Source organism: Schistocerca cancellata, chromosome 3 (assembly GCF_023864275.1).
Source record: "Schistocerca cancellata isolate TAMUIC-IGC-003103 chromosome 3, iqSchCanc2.1, whole genome shotgun sequence".
In the NCBI taxonomy this organism is placed as follows: Eukaryota; Metazoa; Arthropoda; class Insecta; order Orthoptera; family Acrididae; genus Schistocerca; species Schistocerca cancellata.
Genome location: NC_064628.1, coordinates 644,659,956 through 644,685,863, shown reverse-complemented (window position 1 = coordinate 644,685,863; position 25,908 = coordinate 644,659,956). Strand labels below are relative to the sequence as shown.

General features: G+C 42.6%; 1 protein-coding gene across 1 annotated transcript in view; it reads left to right on the top strand.

Moving 5' to 3' along the window:
- The window catches only part of LOC126175594 (inversin-A), a 238,318-nt gene that overhangs the window by 45,450 nt on the left and 166,960 nt on the right, over nucleotides 1-25,908 (top strand). The window contains exons 3-4 of the mRNA XM_049922458.1: nucleotides 15,402-15,674; nucleotides 21,680-21,940. Of these exons, the coding sequence (XP_049778415.1) occupies nucleotides 15,402-15,674; nucleotides 21,680-21,940 (534 nt within the window). The remainder of the gene's footprint in view (nucleotides 1-15,401; nucleotides 15,675-21,679; nucleotides 21,941-25,908) is intronic.

The following is a 25,908-nucleotide window of genomic DNA, read 5'->3' as shown; positions in this document are numbered from 1 at the left end:
GATGAAGATGAAATGGGAGATATGATACTGCGTGAAGAGTTTGACAGAGAACTGAAAGACCTGAGCCGAAACAAGGCCCTCGGCGTAGACAACATTCCATTAGAACTACTGACAGCTTTGGGAGAGCCAGTCCTGACAAAACTCTACCATCCGGTGAGCAAGATGTATGAGACAGGCGAAATTCCCTCAGACTTCAAGAAGAATATAATAATTCCAATCCCAAAGAAAGCAGGTGTTGACAGATGTGAAAATTACCGAACTATCAGTTTAATAAGTCACAGCTGCAAAATACTAACACGAATTCTTTACAGACGAATGGAAAAACTGGTAGAAGCCGATCTCGGGGAAGATCAGTTTAGATTCCGTAGAAATATTGGAACACGTGAGGCAATACTGACCTTACGACTTATCTTAGAAGGAAGATTTAGGAAAGGCAAACCTATGTTTCTAGCATTTGTGGACTTAGAGAAAGCTTTTGACAATGTTGACTGGAATACTCTCTTTAAAATTCTAAAGGTGGCAGGGGTAAAATACAGGGAGCGAACGGCTATTTACAATTTGTACAGAAACCAGATGGCAGTTATAAGAGTCGAGGGACATGAAAGGGAAGCAGTGGTTCGGAAGGGAGTGAGACAGGGTTGTAGCCTCTCCCCGATGTTATTCAATCTGTATATTGAGCAAGCAATAAAGGAAACAAAAGAAAAATTCGGAGTAGGTATTAAAATCCATGGAGAAGAAATAAAAACTTTGAGGTTCGCCGATGACATTGTAATTGTGTCTGAGACAGCAAAGGACTTGGAAGAGCAGCTGAACGGAATGGACAGTGTATTGAAAGGAGGGTATAAGATGAACATCAACAAAAGCAAAACGAGGATAATGGAATGTAGTGGAATTAAGTCGGGTGATGCTGAGGGAATTAGATTAGGAAATGAGACACTTAAAGTAGTAAAAGAGTTTTGCTATTTGGGGAGCAAAATAACTCACGATGGTCGAAGTAGAGAGGATATAAAATGTAGACTGGCAATGGCAAGGAAAGCGTTTCTGAAGAAGAGAAATTTGTTAACATCGGGTATAGATTTAAGTGTCAGGAAGTGGTTTCTGAAAGTATTTGTATGGAGTGTAGCCATGTATGGAAGTGAAACATGGACGATAAATACTTTGGACACGAAGAGAATAGAAGCTTTCGAAATGTGGTGCTACAGAAGAATGCTGAAGATAAGATGGATAGATCACATAACTAATGAGGAGGCAATGAATAGAATTGGGGAGAAGAGGAGTTTGTGGCGCAACTTGACGAGAAGAAGGGACCGGTTGGTAGGACATGTTCTGAGGCATCAAGGGATCACCAATTTAGTATTGGAGGGCAGCTTTGAGGGTAAAAATCGTAGGGGGAGACCAAGAGATGAATACACTAAGCAGATTCAGAAGGATGTAGGTTGCACTAGGTACTGGGAGATGAAGAAACTTGCACAGGATAGGGTAGCATGGAGAGCTGCATCAAACCAGTCTCAGGACTGAAGACCACAACAACAACATCATAAAAATGACGCTCAATGAACTCACCAAAAAAAATTAGAAATTAACAATAAAGTCACAAAGCCAGACGATGAATTATTGTACTTCGGGCAGTTAAAGGCATTGGATGGACAACAGCAACGAAGAGAATAGCATAATTGGCCCACAGTGTCTTTTATGAACTAAGCTAGTTATTCAAAACAAAAATTCCGATGAGTCTGAAATGTGATGTTCACATACAGTGAGATACGAACTTTCTGTCCACCCCGATAGCTGAATGGTCGCCGGCACGGTAGCTCAGCGTGTTTGGTCAGAGGGTAAGCTGTCCTCTGTAATTTAAAAAAGCTGAGTTAATGGACCAACATAGTACTTCCACAAGCGTCATGGGACGTTCACCCCGAGCAAATACAACGAACATTAACGAACAAAATGAGATCAACCAAAGGGTCCCGTGTTCGATTCCCGGCTGGGTCGGGGATTTTCTCCGCTCAGGGACTGGTTGTTTTGTTGTCTTCATCATCATTTCATCCCCATCCGGCGCGCAGGTCGCCCATTGTGGCGTCGAATGTAATAAGACCTGCACCAAGGCGGCCGGACCTGCCCCGTAAGGGGCCTCCTGGCCAATGACGGCTAACTCTTCATGATCATCATCGTCATGTGCGCAAACCATTTAAAAATTGTTTCTCAGTGACCTCAGTTGAGATGGATGTTGAGGACTACTAGACGACTCAATAAAACAAAGAAACAAATCTGGTAGCATGCTGACGTTGAAGACATACTTATTTAAAATTGTCCTAAAATCGCAGTTCCTCACTACGTATAGTCCTGTTGGAGGTGTACTGTACTCCTGTCCTGCTCCGTTGGAGCAGACTTCCCCAACCAGTTGTCGGAGGACTTGCAGTTCAACTTTGGCCTCCCAACCGTGGTAAAACGTAACTTTTTTTGTGTAATCATTGCAAGAAGTGAAAGAAATGATAAGTAATTAAAGTGATTTGGAGACTTGCACATTGAACGTATCGTAAATGGACCAAGGAAGTTCTTTCCGGGATTTCAAGTTGTAAGGAAAAAGCGAACGACACTGTAATTAATGATGGGTAAATTATATTATTAAATATGGAGGGGCAACGTACTTGCGTGTTGCCGAGCGTCGAAGTTCATAGTCCACTGAAATGCCGTGAGGAAACCTTTAACGCACATGGGATGACACACAGCTCGTGATAACGAGCAGATAGAATGACATTCTTAGAGTAAATAGTATGAATTCTTCCCTGGAATTGTTTTAATGTTAGGATTTTTTATGCTGTAAGTATTGCAAGTTTCATTTAAGATGTGAAGCTACAACACACAAGAAAGTGGTTTGTGCAGATTACGAGTGGAAGACATAGGACTAAATCTATAGATTTCTCTAATGTAATTATTTTACTCGACTTTTGTCAAAGTGATACTAACAAACTCATATAACAATGTCGAAATGGAAGCCTTAAATATTCTTTTTTGTTTTCTTACAATATTTGATAAATAACAGGAGCTTCATTTATCAAATTACCATGCGCTTAGTTGAAAATTCTAATTTTTAACTTTATACTGTCTTGCATTTCTTTATCTTCAGTCAACTAACGGCCAGGTTTAAGCCAACAAGTTGACCTTAAGCTTTTACAAATACTTTTCACCTATTGACATTTTTCTTTCTTGACTTATTGGAATTGCTTTCTTTTGGAGGCCTTTCTACTTTGTATTTTTCTTTCTGTGCTTTGGCCTACCTTGAATTCCTTGGTTATTTATAATAATTTTTTTCTAGATCTCCATGCGCTTGTCATTAGCTATTCGCATTGAGTTTTCAAAATGTACACATTTCCTTGTCATGTGCTAGGACATGTTCTTTGGGTGTGACCATATTACATTAGTCTTCTCTTTTCTAATTTCATATCTAAGATTCTCTGCATGTTTGTAAATGGCTTTGTGATTTATTAATTCAAATTTTTTATGTTCTCCTGTTTTCTAATATCTTATACCGATTTTTTTTCCGTTTCTGATGTCTTACTATCCTTTTATCTATACTAATGTTCATGTTTCTGATGCAATTCTGACCGAATTACTGTCTCATAGTGATAAATCGTATATGTTAGTGAGTGAGATTTTACCTTAAATTTCTTTTGTTGTTTGGAATGCTAAGTTCATCTTTCGTAGTTTTTCTCTGATATCTTTTTGCCAGTCATTAGGCTGGATGATTTCTCCTACACATTTACATTTGTCTGCTATTCTGATACTTCCATATATTGCGCTTATTTTTGATGGTGCAGTATTTTTGCTTGTAGGTAAAGGCGATGTTCTCCTTGGTTCCAGCTCCCATTTAGAAACGTACCACTGACACACCACCCACAGCTAAATGGCTGCACAATTATAGACCCTGGACTTCTTGTTCAAGAGACAGTATCAGTTGGAGAGGACAATACTTGAGATATCTCTGATATCTCTGGCACACGATTCTTGACATTTCGCCCAAGGCACCCACCCACCCGATGTTCCTTTTACACTGTATTTTGTCCTACCGTTACGTAGTTCTCTCATAATGAGTCGTTCCACATCAAGACGGTTTATCAGGCAAATTGATCCACGGAACATTAAGTTAACTAACTAACTAATGATATAAATTCCTCACAGAAGTCACAGTTGTTCCTACATCTTCTTCATTTGGTGGTTGGATTGGATACTGAGTGACTATAGGCTTACTAAATGTTAATGTTCCCTTTGTTTCCTTTCTATTTAGTATTTATCGAAGAATTTGGCTTAACTTATTACTTTTTTCCTTACAAAGGTTGCTTTATTCTCTGCTAAAACACAAATCCTGTCTGAACTTTCCTTAATTTATTTTTAAATAATTTGAAAAAATTTCTTATATTATGTTCCTTGACATTCCGCTCAGTCAGATCTAAATGCTATTTTTCGTACTTTCCCTGATAATATTTTTACAACTGCTAACTCATATTCTTCTTAGCAGTATTTTGTCTTGTTTTTGTAACTGTACCAGTTTTTTAAACATTTAATCATTCGTATACTGTTCTGTTGCACTCCATTCTCCACCATTAGTGTTTTCCAATTTTTTCACTGGGGTCGAATGCCAGCACTAGTTAAACCCTCTTTCATTTTTTCCCAACTCTTCTCATACCTTGATAAATTTTATATTATTATCTTTCAGTTTTATTTCATTATATTTTTTATCTTTGGGGCATTAGGTGTACCCTTATTCTGTTACTGCTGAAGGTAAGAGTCACAGTCTACGTTGATCCCTATTTTAAACTCTTACATTCAGTAACTCTTTGAAATCTTGTTTAATAGAATTGGACTGTCTCTGAAATATGGAAGGAAGTGACCATCGTATCATATGCCATTTGTGAAGAACTGAAGTTGGTCTTTAGTGGGATCTGGCATTTATCCACGTGGTTGTCTTGCGCTCGAAAAGTCTTACGTTTTCATTACTCATTCACTTTATCGCTATTGTCCACCTCCCCGCCCTTTCCCCTTCTACAGATACAAAGAATCATCCAGATTGTAATAAGATATATGTGTATTGTCAACACAGTACGTGTGATCGAATAATTAACCAGTAAATATTTTCCTCTTCATTACCTTAAGGTACCTCTTAATGAAACTGCGCCGGCCGGTGTGGCCGTGCGGTTCTAGTAAGCGCTTCAGTCTGGAACCGCGTGACCGCTACGGTCGCAGGTTCGAATCCTGCCTCGGGCATGGATGTGTGTGATGTCCTTAGGTTAGTTAGGTTTAAGTAGTTTTAAGTTCTAGGGGACTGATGACCACAAATGTTAAGTCCCATAGTGCTCAGAGCCATTTGAACCATTTTTTTGAATGAAACTGCGATAAATCTGTTTATTTGATAAATTAGCTGCACTCAGAAAGACAAAATCCGGTTTGCGACGGCATTTAAATGAACTTAACTTGGAGATGTTCCCAGTTCCACGAAAACATGTTATTGTTGCCTCCACAAAAAGAAAAAATAACGACAACTGCACGAAGACCAGTTTAGTTTCAGGAAGGGGAATGGTAACGACAGAATCAACGTTGGACTTGCGCTTTAGTAATTGATTTAGAGAAAGCCTTAAACAATATAAAGTGGAATAAGATGCTAATAATCCTTGGAAGTCTAGGTCTAAAGTACAAGGACAGATGACTAATGTACGACATCGACAAAACCGAAATAGGAGTAATAAAGATGGAAGACCATAAAAGGCAAGTTCGTGTTAAGAAGGGTGTAACACAAAATTGCAGATTAGCAGGGTTTGTCAAATTGTACGACGTCAAAGTAATGAAGGAAGTGAAGGAAAATTTCGGAAGAGGATGAAAAGTGGAAGGGGAGCAGATATCAGTGATAAAGTTTGCTGGCAACGTGGCCTAATTTAACGAAGACATACACTCTCTGATCAAAAGTATACAGACTCCTATTAATGGACTTCAGTTTGGGGTTTGTGCACCCTTCGCTTCTGTGATGACTCGAACTCTCCTGGAGATACTTTCAGTGACGTGCCTGAATGTCTGTGGAGGAATGGTAGCCCATTCTTCCTCAAGAGCCAAAACTAGATAAGTTAATGGTGTTGGACGCGAAGGTATTCCATTCGGTTCAGGTAGGGACTCAGCGAAGGCCAGTCCGTTTCAAGGACTTCACTGTCCACAAACCATTGCCACACAGATGCTGCTTTAGTACAGGGTGCTTTGTCATGCTGATACAACCATCGTCTCCGAACTGTCCCTCTGCTGTACGCAGAACACAGTACTGTAGAATGTGTTCATATCCTTCCACATTTAGCGTTCTCTGAAGCGCAATAAGGGAACCACGCCCAAAACAACCGAGCGAGGTGGCCCAGTGGTTAGCACACTGAACTCGCATTCTGGAAGGTTGACGGTTAAACCCACGTCCGGCCATCCTGATTTAGGTATTCCGTGATTTTTCTAAATCGCTTCAGGCGAATGCCAGGATGGTTCCTTTGAAATTGCACGGCCGAGCTCCTTCTCCATCCTTCCTTAATCCGATGGGGCCGATGACCTCGCTGTTTGGTCACCTCCCCCCAAACCAAACAACCAACCAACGAGGACACTAAACAGGAAAACATCCACGTACCATAACATCACTTCCTCCATACTTCTCTGTTGGCGTCAAACATTACGGCAGGTCACGTTCACCAGGTATTCGAAAAACCCAAAACCTTCCATCGGAAAACTGAAATTTGTGGTAAGTTCCTATGGTACCAAACTGCTGAGGTCATCGGTCCATAGGCTTACATACTATGTAATCTAACTTAAAGTAACTTACGCTGAGGACACACACACACACACACACACACACACACACACACACACACACACACACACACACACACATGCCCGAGGGGGACTAGAACCTCCGATGGAGGAAGCCGCGCGAACCGTGGCAAGGCGCCCAAGACCGCGCGGCTACCCCGCTCGGCCCTTCCATCGGATTGCCACGGGGTGCAGCGCGAGTCATCACTATAAATCAGTCATTTCCAGTCATCCAGTGCTCAGTGGCGTCGCTCTGAACACCACCTCAAGCGTATGAGTGTTTATGTAGAGCTGTTCGACCACTGTATCCCAGTCTTTTTAACTCCTTATCCGCATTGTCCTAGCTGGATTGATTGTAGCAGATTGGAAATCACGATTCATAATACCGCTGACTTCATGCGATTCTTACAAATATTTCTCGCAATGTTGGACGATTTAGCTGTGGATGTTGCTTTGCACATTACCAAAAGTTGACGAGGGCAACTTTGGAAAGGTTGAAATGTCCCTGCCTAATTTGGTACACAAGTGGCATCCAGTGACTAACCCGCGTTCGAATTCCCTGAGCACTCCTGATCGATCCTGTCTGGTATTAACTTCCTGCTTCTATTAGCGCAATAAAATCCTCACCGCCTGCTTTTGTAGTAGCGGGTGCGCCTCTCCTGACTACTACCAGTCAATTCTGCATTACATAGGGATGTCCAGATACTTATGATGAGATAGTGTACTTAGGCTTCGGAGTTATCAATGTTAGTTGTGAAGGTGTACTAGCTTTTGAACACAGCGCTAACTACAGAGGAGAATACTGGGTGGAGAGAAAGGAAGAAAAGGCAACCTGCCGAATTTTTGGAAGTAGGTAGCTACGACAGAACGTATGACTAGAAAGTAATGCATGATGCAGTTCGTCTATGTTCCAAGAAAGAAAGTTTTGAGTGAGCCATGTTTGAGTAAGACAATGGATTCAGGAGATCCCTGTATCGTTTTTCTATCATAATGTATAAACTGCGTAGCAAATAGTTATTATTATACACAAGCTCAATATCATCCTTTCAGCTACCATTCCAGTCCTTCCTTGATTATCGTACCACTAGCAGAGTTTTTTCACTCATACTTCGTAAGATTCTCATAGGGAATTATAAAACCGGAAGCAACTCAGTCTTGCTCCCATATTAAGACCCAGCTAGAGAGATCATGACTCTCCAAAACACATCTAGTAAGATCACGAATATTTCCTGAACTCACATGTGTTGCGTTTATTTGTATACGTTTCAGATACTTCTGCAGTCTATAACGGAATGTACTTTGTAATGAAACTTCCTGATACTTTACATCAGGAGGTGAGAGCCGAGCTTGAGGCCGAAACTTGGCAAAGTTTGAAACATTGAGGAAATTATATTTCGAATTCCACTGAATTACGTCTGTCGGTGGTTGTATATCATAATATCAAACAGATAATTAACGATTTAAGTCGACGTGAGGAACTGCCTGGCTATTCTAGCCATTTACGAGGTATCTTAATAAGGTTCGAATTATCGTCTCGAAAAAATAAGTTTTCTGTTGTTGTGGCTTCCTTCAGTCCGAAGACTGGATGGATGCAGCTCTCCGTGCTAGTATCTTGTGCGAGTCTCTTCATATATGCCTAATTAATGCAAACTTTATCCATTTTAATCTGCTTACAGTATTCATCCCTTGGTCTCCCTAAATAATTTTAGCACCCCACATTTCCCTCCACAATCAAATTGGTGATTTATTTATTCCTCAGGATGTGTTCTATCAACCAATCCCTTCTTTTAGTCAGGTTGTGCCACAAATTTCTTTCCTCTTCAGTTCGATTCAGTAAACTTATCTACCCATCTAATCTTCAGCATTCTCCTGTAGCATCAAATTTCAAAAGCTTCTATTCTCTTCTTATCTCAACTGTTTGTCGCCAATGTTTCATCTTTTTACAAGGCTACACCCCACGCAGATATTTTCAAAAAGAACTTCCTAACACTTAAATTGATATCAGATGTTAGCAAATTCCTCTTATTCTGAAATGCTTTTCTTACTATTGCCAGTCTGCATTTTATATCTTCTCTGGTTCGGGAATCATGAGTTATTTTGCTAATCAAATAGCAAAACTCAGCTACTATTTGCAACGTCATCGGCTAACCAAAATGTTTTCATTTCTGCTCCCTGAACCTTAATTCCGTATCCAAATTTGCCCTTTGTTTTCTTTATAGATTGCTCAATGTACATACTAAATAACATTGTGGATAGGCAACAACCCTGTCTCACACCTTCTCAACTACGGCTTACCTTACATGTCCTCCACTCTTGTAGCTGCCGTCTGGTTCTTGTGCAAGCTGTAAACGACCTTTCACTCTCTGTATTTTATCCCTGCTATCTTCAAAATTTAAGAGTAAAATACAGTCCGCATTGTTGAAAGCTTCCTTTAAATCTGCAGACGTTACAAATGAACTTTCCCGCTTCCACAACATACCTTTTAAGATAAGTCCTACAGTCATTACCGCCTCGTGTGTTCCTGCATTTCTCCGGAACAAAAACTGATTTTCCCCAAAGTCGACTTCCTGCAGTTATTCCTTTTATATGGACCTTCTGCATATCCTTTCCACCTTTCAGCTTTCTTTTCTTTACTTAGTACTGGTTTGCCATCTGGAGTCTTAATGTTTATACAGTTACTGTTCTTTACTGCAAAGGCCTCTTTAATATTCCTGTAGGGAGCATCTGTCTTTTCCATAGTTTTGTTTGCTTCTACAACCTTGCATTTGTCCTGTAGCCATTTCTGCTTAGCCATTTTGCACTTTCGCTCAATCTCATTTTTTTAGGTCTCTGTTCTCTTTCGCTTGCTTCATTTGCTGCATTTTCGTATTACCTCCTTCATTCAGATAAATGCAGTACCTCCTGAGTTATCCACGGATTTCTGCAGGGCCTTGTCTTTTTACCTTTCTTATACCGGCTTCCCTATTTCATCTCTTAAAGCTATCCATTCATCTTGTATTGTACTGCTTTTTTCAGTCCGACGTATTTAATATTTTGCTTGTTTGGACGTACATTTATACAGCTCTGGTACACACTGAAATACCAGCTCCACAGGGCAGCACCACAGTTCTAGAGGTAAAAGAACATAATGGCGCAATCCAACTCCAGTTTATTGTCAATGGGTTGCGCAATATTGCTTTAGCTCTCAGGCCGCGCGCTATGGCACTGTGACTCTGGGATTTCTCTGCGTACCGGAGCTGCAAACATGTACCTAGAAACATGCAAAAAAAAGTTAATTGCGTAATTTAGTGTTTCGAAGTTATAATTAAAACGGTATGACTGCTCTTCGTCCAGTGCATAAATCGTTCTTCAGTAGTTCTCAAAGGTGTCTCATGTTTACCGAAAACAGTACTCTATAGAAAAGTAAAAACAGCCGTGGAGCGTTTAAATAACTTACGAGAATGCAGCCGGGTGGCGTCATCGACAACCGCCGATATTTCGACAGGTGCACACCCCGTCATTTTAAAGGTAAAACTGCGGAAAGTAAGCACTATGCAAGAGAATTTAAAACCTCGGTTTGCAGTGCAATTCCGGAAAGACAACACACACCCACACACACACACACAAACCCCCCCCCCCCCCCACACACACACACACACACACACACACAGTAAACACTAGCACCAACGAAACCGACGTTGACCAACGTTAGACGTTATCGATCGTGACTCTTAATAACCAACAGGGGAGGTGCCATTAACTCTGTCCCTCTTTTGTTTGACCAGAGGAGGATTCCATGTATAGTTCAAACAAAATCCTCCATTTCCATTTATAATGTCACTCGTTAATATAATCTCAACTGCTTTCTTAATAACACTATCTCAATGGCAGGAAGTGAGTGCCAGATTCGTCGTGTTGGCATTTATTCTATAGGCTGACCAGTGAGAAGGCAACACATTGAGGTGTCAAAGAGTCATGGAATAGCAGTATGTACATTTAAAAAAGCGATAGTACCAAGTGAGCAAGGTATAAAAGACAGTGCATTTGCACAGCTGTCTTTCGTACTCAGGTGATTCATGCGAGAAGGTTTCCAAAGTGATTATGGTCGCACGACGGTAATTAACAGACTTTGAATGCGGAATTGTAGTTAGAGTTAGTCGTATGGAACACTCCATTTCGGAGATCGTTAGGGAATTCAATATTTCGAGATCCACAGTGTCAAGGGTGTGCCGAGAATACCCAATTTTAGGCATTCCCCCCCCCCCCCCCCCCCAGTACGGGGACAAAGCAGTGGCCGACAACTTTCATTTAAAGACCGAGAGCAGCGGCGTTTGCATACAGTTGACAGTGTTAACAGAGAAGGAGTACTACGTGAAATGACCGCAGTAATCAGTGTGGAACGTATGGCAAGCGTTGTGACAGTGAGGCGGAAATGTGGCGTTAATAGGCTATGGAAGCAAACTGCCGACACAAGTGTCTTTGCGAACAGCACATCGCCTGCATCGCCTTTCATGGGCTCGTGACCATATTGGTTGCACCCTAGACGACTGGAAAGCAGCGACTTTGTTGGGGTTGGGTTGTTACGTGGAGGAGACCAGACAGCGAGGTCATCGGTCTCGTCGGATTAGGGAAGGACGGGGAAGTCGGCCATTCCCTTTCAAGGGAACCATCCCGGCATTTGCCTGGAGCGATTTAGGGAAATCACGGAAAGCCTAAATCAGGATGGCCGGACCCGGGACTGAACCGTCGTCCTCCCGAATGCGAGTCCAGTGTGCTAACCACTGCGGCACCTCGCTCAGTAGCTTGGTCAGATGAGTCCAGATTTCAGTTGGTAAGAGCTGATGGTAGGGTTCAAGTGTGGCGCAGACCCAACGAAGCCATGAAACCAAGTTGTCAGCAAAACACTGTGCAAGTCGGTGATGGCTCCGTATTGGTGTGAGCTGTGTTTACATGGGATGGACTGAGTCCTCTTGTCCAGCTGAACCTATCACTGACTGGAAATGGTGATGTTCGGCTACCAAAAAAAATGGTTCAAGTGGCTCTGAGCACTATGGGACTTACCAGCTGTGGTCATCACTCCCCTAGAACTTAGAATTACTTAAACCCAACTAACCTAAGGACATGACACACATCCATGCCCGAGACAGGATTCCAACCTGCGACCGTAGCAGTCGTGCGGTTCCGGACTGCGCGCCTAGAACCGCGAGACCACCGCGGCCGGCGTTCGGCTACCTGGAGACCATTTGCATTCATTGACTTCATGTTCTCAAACAACGACGGGATTTTTATGGATGTTAGTGCGCCATGTCACCAGGTCACAGTCGTTCGCAACTGATTTGGAGAACATTCTGGACAATTCTAGCAAATGATTTGGCCACAGGTGGTACATAATAGAGAGGTCAGTTCGTGCAGAAAATCCTGGACCGGCAACATATCCGCAATTATGGCAGACTGTAGAGGCAGCATAGCTCAATATTTCTGCAGGGGACTCCCAACGACTTTTTGAGTCCATGGCACATCGAGTTACTGCACTACACCGGGCAAAAGAGAGCCAGACACGGTATTAGGAGGTATTCCATGACTTTTGTCACCTCAGTGTATTCTGCAATAGCAGATTTACTCGGCTGTCTGTAACCTGTGAGACGCTTATGCTCAGTACATCACTTCTCGGAAGTCCTCCATCGGTGTACTGAGTATAAAAGTCATGCACATTTAGAACAGCAGAGCAAATCTGCTGTTGCATAACATTATCTTGGCACCGATTGCTTGAGATTCAATTAGTGGCATAAAAAGAGATAAATGTGGTTGCTTAAATTCTAAGTGGAATCTATGCCCTCTTCCAGGTCAAATAACAGAGGGACAGATGTATGCTACTTCGCCTGTTGTTTATTAATATCCACTATCGATAACTTCTGATGTCTGTCATATTTGGTTGTGTGATGGTGTTAGTGTTTAAAGTGTGTATATCTGAGTATGTGTATATATATATATATGGCGGTCCATTGATAGTGACCGGGCCAAATATCTAACGAAATAAGCATCTAACGAAAAAACTACAAAGCACGAAACTCGTCTAGCTTGAAGGGGGAAACCAGATGGCGCTATGGTTGGCCCGCTAGATGGCGCTGCCAGAGGTCAAACGGATATCTACTGCGTTTTTTAAAATAGAAACCCCCATTTTTATTACATATTCGTGTAGTACGTAAAGAAATGTGAATGTTTTAGTTGTACCACTTTTTTCGCTTTGTGATAGATGACGCTGTAATAGTCACAAACATATAAGTACGAGGTATCACGTAACATTCCGCTAGTGCGGACGGTATTTGCTTCGTGACACATTAACCGTGTTAAAATGGACCGTTTACCAATCGCGGAAAAGATCGATATCGTGTTGTATGGCTATTGTGATCAAAATGCCCAACGGGCGTGTGCTATGTGTGCTACTTGGTATCCTGGACGACATCATCCAAGTGTCCTGACCGTTCGCCGGATAGTTACGTTATTTAAGAAAACAGGAAGTGTTGAGCCACATGTGAAACGTCAACCACGACCTGCAGCAAATGATGATGCCCAAGTAAGTGTTTTAGCTGCTGTCGCGGCTAATCCGCACATCAGTAGCAGACAAATTGCGCGAGAATCGGGAATCTCAAAAACGTCGGTGTTGAGAATGCTACATCAACATCGATTGCACCCGTACCATCTTTCTATGCACCAGGAATTGCATGGCGACGACTTTGAACGTCGTGTACAGTTCTGCCACTGGGCACAAGAGAAATTACAGGACGATGACAAATTTTTTTCACGCGTTCTATTTAGCGACGAAGCGTCATTCACCAACAGCGGTAATGTAAACCGGCATAATATGCACAATAGGGCAACGTAAAATCCACGATGGCTGTGACAAGTGGAACATCAGCGACCTTGGCGGGTTAATGTATGGTGCGGCATTATGGGAGGAAGGATAATTGGCCCCCATTTTATCGATGGCAATCCAAATGGTGCAATGTATGCTGATTTCCTACGTGATGTTCTACCGATGTTACTACAAGATATTTCACGGCATGATAGAATAGCGATGTACTTCCAACATGATGGATGTCCGGCACATAGCTCGCGTGCGGTTGAAGCGGTATTGAATAGCGTATTTCATGACAGGTGGATTGGTCGCCGAAGCACCATATCATGGCCCGCACGTTCACCGGATCTGTCGTCCCCGGAATTTCTTTCTGTGGGGAAACTTGAAGGATGTTTGCTATTGTGATCCACCGACAACGCCTGACAACATGCGTCAGCGCATTGTCAATGCATGTGCGAACATTACGGAAGGCGAACTACTCGCTGTTGAGGGGAATGTTGTTACACGTATTACCAAATGCATTGAGGTTGACGGATATCATTTTGAGCATTTATTACATTAATGTGGTATTTACAGGTAATCATGCAGTAACAGCATGCGTTCTCAGAAATGATAAGTTCACAAAGATAGATGTATCACATTGGAACAACCGAAATAAAATGTTCAAACGTACCTACGTTCTGCATTTTAATTTAAAAAACCTACCTGTTACCAACTGTTCGTCTAAAATTGTGAGCCATATGTTTGTGACTATTACAGCGTTACCTATCACAAAGCGAAAAAAAGTGGTCCAACTAAAACATTCATATATCTTTACGTACTACATGAATATGTAATAAAAAATGGGGGTTCCTATTTAAAAAGAAACAGTTGATATCCGTTTCACCTAGGGCAGCGCCATCTAGCGGGCTAACCATAGCGCCATCTGGTTTCCCCCTTCAAGCTAGACAAGTTTCGTTCTTTGTAGGTTTTTCGTTTGACGCTTATTTCGTGAAATATTTGGCCCGGTCATGATCAATGGACCACCCTGTATATATATATATATATATAATGATTTGACTTACCACACGAAAGCGCTGGCACGTCGATACACACACAAACATACACACAAAATTCTAGCTTTCGCAACCAACGGTTGCCTCGTCAGGAAAGAGGGAAGGAGAGGGAAAGACGAAAGGATTTGGGTTTTAAAGGAGAGGGTAAGGAGTGATTCCAATCCCGGGAGCGGAAAGACTTACCTTAGGGGGAAAAAAGGACGGGTATACACTCGCACACACACACACATATCCATCCACACATCTACAGGCACAAGCAGACATATACAGAGGCAAAGATTTTGGGCATATATTTTTTCCCACGTGGAATGTTTCCTTCTATTATATATATATATATATATATATATATATATATGTATGTGTGTGTGTGTGTGTGTGTGTGTGTGTGTGTGTGTGTGTGTTACCTTTCTGCATATGCTCTGCATACCGAGGGTTTAAATTTCCTTCCGGGGCACTGTCTCGTTGCATTTGTGACTTCAGTATCAAAGGCGTACACCTGCCAAAATATCGGCGGTTGTCAAAGACGTCATCGAGCTGCATTCTTGTAAGTTATTTCAATTTTCTATACGTTGGGAGGAACTCATGTTCCAAATCGTAGGTTGGATAATGAGAAACGACGAGAGAGGGCTTATTAACTGTTTTCTGCTTGTGCTACAGCGCACCGCAGCATCTGGCCACTTTGTGTGCAGGTGAGCAATGAAGACCTGGCAGAAACCAAAGAACAGCGGGGCGATGAAGACGGCGGTGAAGAAGGCGGCGAAGATGGCGGTGAAGAAGGTGGCGAAGAAGATGAGAAAAAAGGTGGTGACGAGGGCAGTGAAGAGGCCGGCGAAGCAGGTGATGAGCCCGAGTCCAACGGCGACCACGAGAACGGCGTGGGCGAAGAACAGCCCGTGGCCGAGGGTGTGGTCACTGGAGAGGGGGCTGGCCATGACGTGCAGCAGGGACAGGCCGACGTCTGGGTATGTGCGAGCAGCGCCTGTCTCTGCAACCGAAAAGTTTTAGCTCTTTCTACGCATTCACATGGAGATATTTATCTTATTTTATTTGCCTACTCTTTGACAGTCTGAGGCAAAGTTACTTGTTCAAGTGCCTACCTTCCTATCTAATAAATTCGGTGTGTAATTATACTGTCATGAGCATTTGCTAGAATGCGCAATAAATTCCTGTAAACAGGAGACATATTAAACAGTAGAAATAGCAGATGCAAGCCGCTCTGTCAAGTCCTGCTACGTCTTCACAGGTTATGTCGAACAACTTTGGTTGCAGTGCTTCACAGCTGTTGAGAAGTATGATCGAGGTCATTACACATCTCTTCACATAGGTTATTGCGTTACTTGGGAACTAGAGAAGTACATTGAAGTATTGATGTTGCTTTTTCTAATAATCCTGCAAACGTCTGCAGTTATGTCTCACTGTTCAAATACTACGTTATATTTTTTCTCTTATTTTAGGAAGCTATCATAACTTCGAAGTAATAAAGTTTTCTTCAAATGGCTAGCACTGATTCGAGGTTAATAATCACAGTATATTGCTAATGATTTAATCTACCGATACCGGGAGCCCCATTACTTAGTCGATAGCACAGCATGAGATTGGGGCCTAGTGAATCAGACCTGATATCAGGTCCCACAGATTGTATTATCTTTAGGGGTCTTAACATTCGAGCATACAAGGTGGGCTAGAGGGAACAGAAGTAAGGCATCTTCTGCTGCATTGAACAAAAGCAAATACTGATGTTTCTAAGTGCTGTTGTTGGTATCGCAGGTATCTGACTTAGTCTTCCAACTTGACGATGCTATTTAGCGCACGTACCAGCTCAATAATGAAAGTTCTGCAAATTCTAAATACATAATTTATGCTCAACAAATAAAAAGGAAAACAAATACTCTTGTGAGGAGAAGATGATTACATCTGTCATCCAACAATGAGCATTTCTATGTTTGTGATGATTCAGGCTGGTTTTATGAGAGCTTCCATCTTCGTAAGCGACAATATTCACCAGATACTGGCCAACATAAAAAAATTCTGAGGACGTGTTCATAACCAAACTGAGTCATAAAATCTTTCGTGTGGTTTACTGGTCCTAGAGAATGCCACTGAAACAGTCCCTAAACTATAATATTGGCCCTGTGGCCAAATACTCTTCCACAGTGTTCGTTCTTCTGTGTCGTAAAATGTTGATGACCGGAACGTCCATTTCAAAGGAACCATCCCGGCATGTCAGCCAAGTTATTTAGGGAAACATCAGGAAACCTACATCTGGATGGTCAGATGCGGATTTGAATCACTTTCCTCACAAACGCGTGCCCTGTGTCTAACCACTGCTCTTTCTGAATCAAATAGCACTATATTTTGGAGCCCCTGTTAAAGTTTAATTTCTCCTTATAACGGGTAGGTACGTTAGCCGGAAGCATGGCAAAGATACGCTTACCTGCTGCAGTAGCACCATACGTAGTGAGTCGCTGCGCTGCTCCAATCATACATCGCGTTGTTGACATCCTAACTTTTACATACCACTCTTATTCCTTAGATTCTAACATAATTTTATTATTGTGACACTGTTTGCATGCTACTCAATGATTACGTATCTCTGTGTCTAATGCGAATGATGATCATGTTGTCTACACTGTTTCCTAAGCGCAGACCTCTGCACCTCTGTCTTCATACAGATGCACTGTGCACACTGTTTTCGTTCTGCAAGTTTAACTGTAATTTCCTACTAGTAGTTTATCCCATCGCTTTTCGTGAAGCTTCCATTTTCGTACATGAATCAATGTACGTAAAACTGTCGTGTTATTAATTAGAGTTGTGTATTAGCATGCTCTTTATCTTCACTAATTATAGGCTGTTTTCCACATGTATTAGCAAGTCTTATGATGAAGATGCTAGCTGTCCACTTGCCATCTTCACTGTTTTGCACATTTCGTGACATTTCAGATTTTGGACGGAAATAAAACCGTAAATTATCACAGTTTATTTTCACTAAATAGCCTGTAAAATATTTTGAGATGTCTCATAGATAAGAAAGAATCTTTTCATTGCATTAATTGATACAGCAAGAATAATACATTGTATGCACTCACTTTCCGTTTGTAAACAACTAGGTTAGAAGTACGTTAACTACATATTCTCGTACTTTTTCTAAGTGAGAGCAATATTCCGCACTGGCTGTAACTGGTTGGATTAAAATATCCCTTTATTTTGCATCCGCCAGTACTGTGCAGATTCGGCTGTGTAGCCATTTTCAAGTTATCCCGTAGTACGACCCATCAGGTGAAGCGTCCTCCAAACACGTGACTATGGAGCTGACCACATGTGTCGTTGTACACAGTAGGACGCTCTTACATTCTTATATGGTAGTAAGGTCTTTTCCATTTACCAGACACTTCGTGTCATGTCTTTAATTGTAAAGTCAGGCCAACACGCTACGTTTTTACACCAATGCGTGACTTGAAGAACGCTTCAACTATAACCCGAGTCTGTTATAGTGATGGTTTATGCTGCATAACGGAAACTGAGCAATAGTGGTGAATGCAAAATAAACTGACATTTTAATTCATTCAAAGCACACCGAAATGACAGAGTGTAACCACTCAGAAAATGAGAGATGGCTGTAATCCTATTGCAACCAAAACATATTTTACTCGTGAAATTTGTTATATGTAATCCATTACATCCCATAATGAAAAATGATGCCCATAATTACATGACTATAAAACCGACTTAAACGCAGACACTGATGAATAATGGTTGGTCTAAGATCTTTGTTCACTTACCTAATTACTTAAAACTACTGTTAAACAAGCAAAGCTGAATTTGAAAATAAACCGAAAAAAATTTTGGGGGCCTCTCCTTTTACTTTGTACAGGAGCTCTTTACTTAGAATCTTATAACTTAAGTAGTTCATATGGAATATATACTTCTGTCATTATATTACATTTTTGCTGTTTATATAGCCATGAATAATAGCTAAAAATACGAATTATGTTTGATACCGTGTAAGGATGTTCGACGATTATCGGAATTTATGAAATATAGGTGTTCGGAATTTAGACAACGATGTTTCAATATCGACAGCACCGTCAATAATTGTTTAGTCATTTAAAATAACTTTTTTCTGAGCATTCCCGTAACGACTCCAGTGAAATACATAAATAAAAAAATGGGATCCGGATTGCTTTTTGTTAAAATATGTAGTATGAGCGCTATGTACCGTAATGACGTAAAAAATTAGTAATTCTGACATGTTCATGAGAGCGAGGAAACTGAACAAGGCAAGACGGAAAGGAAAATAACTTTTATTAAGAAAAATAATATTTCGTAGATTGACCTTTGCGAAACAGGCGGAAACGGCCAAATCAGGCAGTATTGCTCCCCCTTACAGTGTTGCATAGCCGTAGCCTGCAAACCTGTGTTCACAAAGTTAGTGATAAATGAAATACTTGTAATGGAGGATGCACACTTCGATTTTATGTAGTGTAAATTATGACCTTATAAGAGTTGTGAAAGTTTGTTACTCGTAAGTCAGCTGCATGACATGCATATATCCAACATTTTCTGAAGTGTGAGTTCTTTGCAGTTATGCTATAGCGAAGTACTAAGCTCTGATGTAAGCAAATTATTAATTTATTATTATATTAAAATATTTGTATATTTATTATTATTAAAGTTCCTGGCATGTGATCTCGGGATTTGGTGAGGGGAAGAGGGGGAGAGGGGTGGAGGTAGGGAGCTGCGGGGGGGGGGGGGGGGGAAGGGAAACAATTAACAGTCACTGTCGGCATAACATTGAAAGGAGTCTACACACTAAACAACATCAATGAACACTTGTATTTGTTTTGGGGTGCAGTCTCTTAGAATTTTTAAATGACTTCATATTCACCATCGACTGTACTATTTATTTATAAGATCATCTATTGCAGTTTCGTGGGTAGGTCATTTTGAAATGGTTACAAGTGCTGAAAACAGCTGCAGTCAACATTAATAAACAGAATAAAAATTACATGTGTCTCGATGTGATAATGGCCGAGATGAACAATAGAGACCACACCATTCTTGTTCTCTTTCTGTTGAACACTGCTGTATTTTCAGCATCTTTAACCCCTTGAAAATGACCTAAGATCGAAATTGCAATCGTGGATATTTTAAATAAAGAGTATAGTCGTTGGTGAATATGGAGTCATTTAAATAAGACAACAATTAACTCGGGAAGAGTGTAGGAATCGCTCTCATTTTCCTTTCCTCCAACAGAGGAAGATAAACTTAATTGCTTAGTTTACTTTGGTTTACTTTACTTTACCTTAAGAGACACCGTGACTTCCCCGAGAGCTGATCCCTGGCCTCATGCCTGGGCTACAGGCGGTGTTAAGGGTGAGGGTGCATCAAAAAAAATCATCCGATTTGGTACGTCTATATTTCTGAAACTAATAAACACATACAATGAATTTTGTTTTTTGATGAATGGGAAATTCAAAAAGAGTTTTTTCATACCTTTTCAATCTGGAAACACCCCCCAGGTTGTGGCAAAGCCATGTCTCTGCAATATCCTTTCTTCCAGGAATGCTAGTTCTGCAGGTTCGCAGGAAGTGAAGTTTGGAAGGTGGGAGACGAGGTACTGGCGGAATTGAAGCTGTGAGGACAGGCCGTGAGTCGTGCTTGGGTAGCTCAGATGCTAGAGCACTTGCCCGCGAAAGGGAAAGGTCCAGCATTCTAGTCTCGTTCCGGCACACAGTTTTAATCTGCCAGGAAGCTTCTTTTCACAGGTGTTCAATATGCCCTCTTGAGATGCACCGCATATGTGAATGCCGTATTCAAATTCTTCCCATACTGCAGCGAGCATGTCTTGAGTTACAGCTTCCACAGCTGTTTTTATGTGATGTCTCAGTTCATTCATTGTTCTAGGTAACGGAGGCACATAAACAATCTTTTACAAACCCCCACAAAAAATAATCACATACAGTCAGGTCTGGTGACACACCCCCGCCAGGGTAGCCGAGAGTGTTAACGCGCTGCTTCCTGGACACGGGTAGGCACGCCGGCCCCGGATCGAATCTGCCCGGCGGATTAACGACAGGGGCCGATGTGGCAGCCAGCCTGGATGTGGTTTTTAGGCGGTTTTCCACATCCCACTAGGTGAATGCCGGGCTGGTCCCCATGTTCCGCCTCAGTTACACGGTTCGCACACATCTGAACACATTCGTACTATTCCATGGATTACACTCGATGCAGACAGTTGGGGTACGGGGTGGCGGCAGGAAGGGCATCCGGCCACACCTTAACCATTAACTTGCCAAATCCGATTAATGATGGCTGACCCTGTGTACCTGTGGGAAAGGCTCAAGCGATACATACATAGTCAGGTCCAGTAACGTTGGAGGTCAATTATGTGTTCGACGTTCGATGTCTGTATCAGACACTCGGGGACGGCCTGGCCATTTGCCTTCACACACATAACCTGTTTCTCGGAGCCGTTCATGCCATCGTCTAATGCTCAGTGTTGTAGGAGGATCCACACCATACCTAGTACGAAAGTCAAGCTGAACAGTTATTACTGAACGTAGAATATAAAACACTTTCTGTTGTCCCGACACCATTTTTACCAGAACTGAACTGGGCGCACACTGGTGCTACCTAGCGAGAACCATGTAAAACTCGAGAATTTGCTCTTTCCAACAGTACGTTGTTCGAGTACATATCTCAAATAACATAATAGTTATGATTTTTTAAATAGGATGATTCTTCTTGATACACCCTGTATTTTGTGCAGTGTGGTTATATTTGTCCCAGTGCCAGTCGTCCATCATAACGTCTGCGTATAAGGCATAACCCATTGGAAGAACTGCAGTATGATTAGTCCACTGGTCTAATTTCTGCATTACTCGAGCTGTAAATGTAATTTTCTGTTTCAACCGACACGCTCCTGACTTTTCCGCGTGTTGCTCAATAGTTTCACCGTTGCTGACAGGTGCGGAGCGAGGAGGAAGACGAGGGCGAGCAAGCGGACGACGAAGACGCGGCAGGGGAGGACGAGCAGCAGGACGCGGAGCAAGAGAAACCAGAGGACGCCGAGCAGGCGGGAGACGAGGAGGTGTCGCGGCTGGTGGCGGCGGGCGACGTCGACCAGCTGGCGGCCATGGTGCTCAGCGGCGACGGCGCCCGGCTGGCGGGGCTGCGCGCGCACCACCCCGACGTCCAGGCCTTCCTCGACAACGTGCCCGCCTACATGGTCAGTCCCACACAGAAACCTACCTACATTGTTGTTGTTGTTGAGATTGGTTTGATGCTGCTCTCCATGCTATTCTATCCCGTGCAAGCTTCTTCCCAGTACCTACTGCAGCCTACATCCTTCTGAATCTACTTAGTGTATTCATCTCTTGGTCTCCCTCTACGATTTTTACCTTCCACGCTGCCCTCCAATACTAAATTGGTGATCCCTCGATGTCTCAGAACATGTCCTACCAACCGATCCCTTCTTCTGTTGTGCCACAAGCTCCTCTTCTCCCCAATTCTATTCAATACCTCCTCATTAGTTATGTGATCTACCCATCCAATCTTCAGCATTCTTCTGAAGCACCACATGTCGAAAGCTTCTATTCTCTTCTTGTCCACGTTTCACTTCCATACAAGGCCACACTCCATACAAATACTTTCAGAAACTTAAATCTATACTTGATGTAACAAATTTTTCTTCTTCAGCAACGCTTTCCTTTCTATTGTTAGTCTACATTTTATATCCTCTCTACTTCGACCATCATCAGTTTTTTTTGCTCCCCAAATAGCAAAACTCCTTTACTACTTTAAGTGTCTCATTTCCTAATCTAATTCCCTCAGCATCACCCGACTTAATTCGACTACATTCCATTATCCTCGTTTTGCTTTTGTTGATGTTCATCTTATACCCTCCTTTCAAAACACTGTCCATTCCGTTCAACTGCTCTTCCAAGTCCTTTGCTGTCTCTGACAGAATTACAATGTCATCAGCGAACCTCAAAGTTTTTATTTCTTCTCCATGGATTTTAATACCTACTCCGAACTTTTCTTTTGTTTCCTTTATTGCTTGCTCAATATACAGATTGAATAACATCGGGGAGAGGCTTCAACCCTGTTTCGCCCCCTTCACAACCACTGATTCCCTTGCATGTCCCTCGACTCTTATAATTGCCATCTGGTTTCTGTACAAATTGTAAACAGCCTCTCTCTCCCTGTATTTTACCCCAGCCACCTTGAGAATTTTAAAGAGAGTATTCCAGTCAACATTGTCAAAAGCTTTCTCTAAGTCTACAAATGCTAGAAACGTAGGTTTGCCTTTCCTTAATCTTTCTTCTAAGATAAGTCGTAAGGTCAGTATTGCCTCACGTGTTCCAGTATTTCTACGGAATCCAAACTGATCTTCCCCGAGGTCGGCTTCTACTAGTCTTTCCACTCGTCTGTAAAGAATTCGTGTTAGTACTTTGCAGCTGTGGCTTATTAAACTGATTGTTCGGTAATTTTCACATTTGTCAACACCTGCTTTCTTTGCGATTGGAATTATTATATTCTTCTTGAAGTCTGAGGGTATTTCGCCTGTTTCATACATCTTGCTCACCAGATGGTAGAGTTTTGTCAGGACTGGCTCTCCCAAGGCACAAAAAAAATTAAATGATCGTATGCCATTATTGTCAGGGAGTGGTTGGGCTCACTAGTGCAATTATTTCCATTTTACGGCACTTCGGTGACTTGCGTGTCGATGATGATGAGTTGAATAAAGGCAACAGAAACACCTAGTCCCTCAGACGAGAAACTATCCGATCCGGCCGGGAGTCCAACACGGCAGCCCAGGATCTGTACAGGCAGCAATGTCAACCACTATACCACGAGCTGCGAACTGTAGGCGCAAAGGAGGGTACCAACAAGCAGGGTATTTAAATTCTTTTATTTTTATTATACTTTGCAAATCACACTTAAGTGCCTGGCAGAGGGTTCATCGAACCACCATCAAAATAATTCTGTTATTCCAGTCTCGAACACCACGCGGAATAAACGAAATTTCCGTGCGACCTCTGATTTCCCTTACTTTATAACCATGATCATTTCTCCCTACGTAGGCCGGCGTCAACAAACTATTTTCGCATTCGGAGGAGAAAGCTGGTGATTTAAATTTCGTGAGACAATCCCTCCACAATGAAAACCGCCTATGTTTTAGCTGTGTCCACCCCAAATCTTGTATCATGTCAGTGACATTCCCTGCCCTATTTCGCGATAATACAAAACGTACTGCTCTTATGTGAACTTTCTCCATCTATCTATCGCTTGAGCCTTGTCCAGCAGTTACGCAGGGTCAGCCATCGTTAATCGGATTTGGCAAGTTACTGTTTAAGGGGTGGCCGGATGCCGTTCCTGCCGCCACCCCATACCCCCTGGGACGGAATTAGTGTACCCCAACTGTCTGCGTCGACTGTAATCCATGGAACAGTGCGAATGTGTTCAGAGGTCTGCGAGCCGTGTAACTGAGGCGGAACATTGGGACCAGCCCGGTATTCACCTAGCGCGATGTGGAAAACCACCTAAAAACCACATCCAGGCTGGCTGGCACATCGACCCGTTGTCGTTAATCCGCCAGGTGGATTCGATCCGGGGCCAGCGCACCTACCCTAGTCCAGGAAGCAGCGCGTTAGCGCCCTCGGCTACCCTGGCGGGTTTGTGAACTTTCTCCATCTACTCCGTTAATCCTATCTGGTAAGGATTTGAGACCCCCCTCCCCCAGCAATATTCTAGAAGAGGAGGGATAAGTGTAGTGCAGGCAGTCTCTTTAGAAGATCTCTTACATTTTCTAACTTTTCTGTCAAACTCTCTATGAAGAGGGTCCATCTGCAGAAGAAACGTTCCAAGCTGGTGAAACATTTCTGCAAGCCATTTCAGCAACTCGCAAGGCCACGTGGAGTAACCTTGTAGAGAACCTCGACATGAAGCTGAACAGTAGATAAGCCTGGAAACTGTTTATAAACCTGAGTGGCAACCCTACAAAATCACAAGACAGTTTCACGAGTGTGACTCCTGATAAAGTGGCAACCCAGCTCCGGCAGAACGGCAGAATAAAAGGAAGGACGCACAAAGAAGCTCTTCAGCACGAGCCAGAAACAGAGCCTTCTCCATGGCTGAACTCGAAGCTGCCACCTTCAATTTGAAGATGTATAAGGGTGCAGGTGTCGAGGATCTTAGAGTTGAACAGGTAAAGAACCTCGGCAGTAAAACAATGGAGGGGCTTCTAAGGCTAAAGACCACATCTGTCGCCAACCTACACATCCCCAACATTTGGCGGAAGTCTCGAATCATTGCAAGACTTGAGCCTGGGAAGGAACCAAACGACCCAAAATATTTTCGGCATATCTCCCTTTTATGCCGTTATGTTAGAACGGCTGGTACTTAACCGAACCAGTGCCACTCTCGAAGTGAAGTTAATCCCACGACAAGGACGTTTTCGTGTTGGCAAATCATACTGTTGTCAGATCTTGAATCTAACTCAGCACATAGAGGACGGTTTTGAGCGTAGTGAGATTACTGGAGTCGCTTTTTTTATCTATCAGCAGCATACGACACTATGAATCATTTGAAGAAAGTGTATGACGTTACTAAGGACTATCAACTAACATCCCTTATTACCGCCTTCCTTCAGAACAAAATATTCCATGTCTAATTACAGGGTGGAAATGAGCGTTTGGCATCATTGGCCGGGAGAAACCTTGCGGAGCAGGCCGGCCGCCTTGGTGCAGATGTTATTACATTCGATGCCACATTGGGCGACCTGCGCGCCGGATGGGGATGAAATGATGATGAAGACAGCACAACTCCCAGTTCCTGAGCGGAGAAAATCCCCGATCCCCGGGAATCGAACCAGAGCCCGTAGGACGGCAACTGTCACGCTGACCACTCAGCTATCGAGGCGGCCATTACAGGGTAAGAGAAGTAGATGGCGAACGCAGAAGAACGGTCTCCCCCAAGCCAATGTGCTTGCTCCAGCACTGTGCAACATCTACATAAATGATCAGCCAATACCAGCAAGTACTAGGCTCCTCATCTATGCAGATGACTCAGCAGTAGCTGTTCAGGGGACAACCTTCAAAGAAGTAGAGGCAAAACAGTCTCTAGCAATGGATGAACTCTCCAAGTACTATGATGCCAACCACCTGAAGCCCAATCCCAGTAAAACTCAAGTCA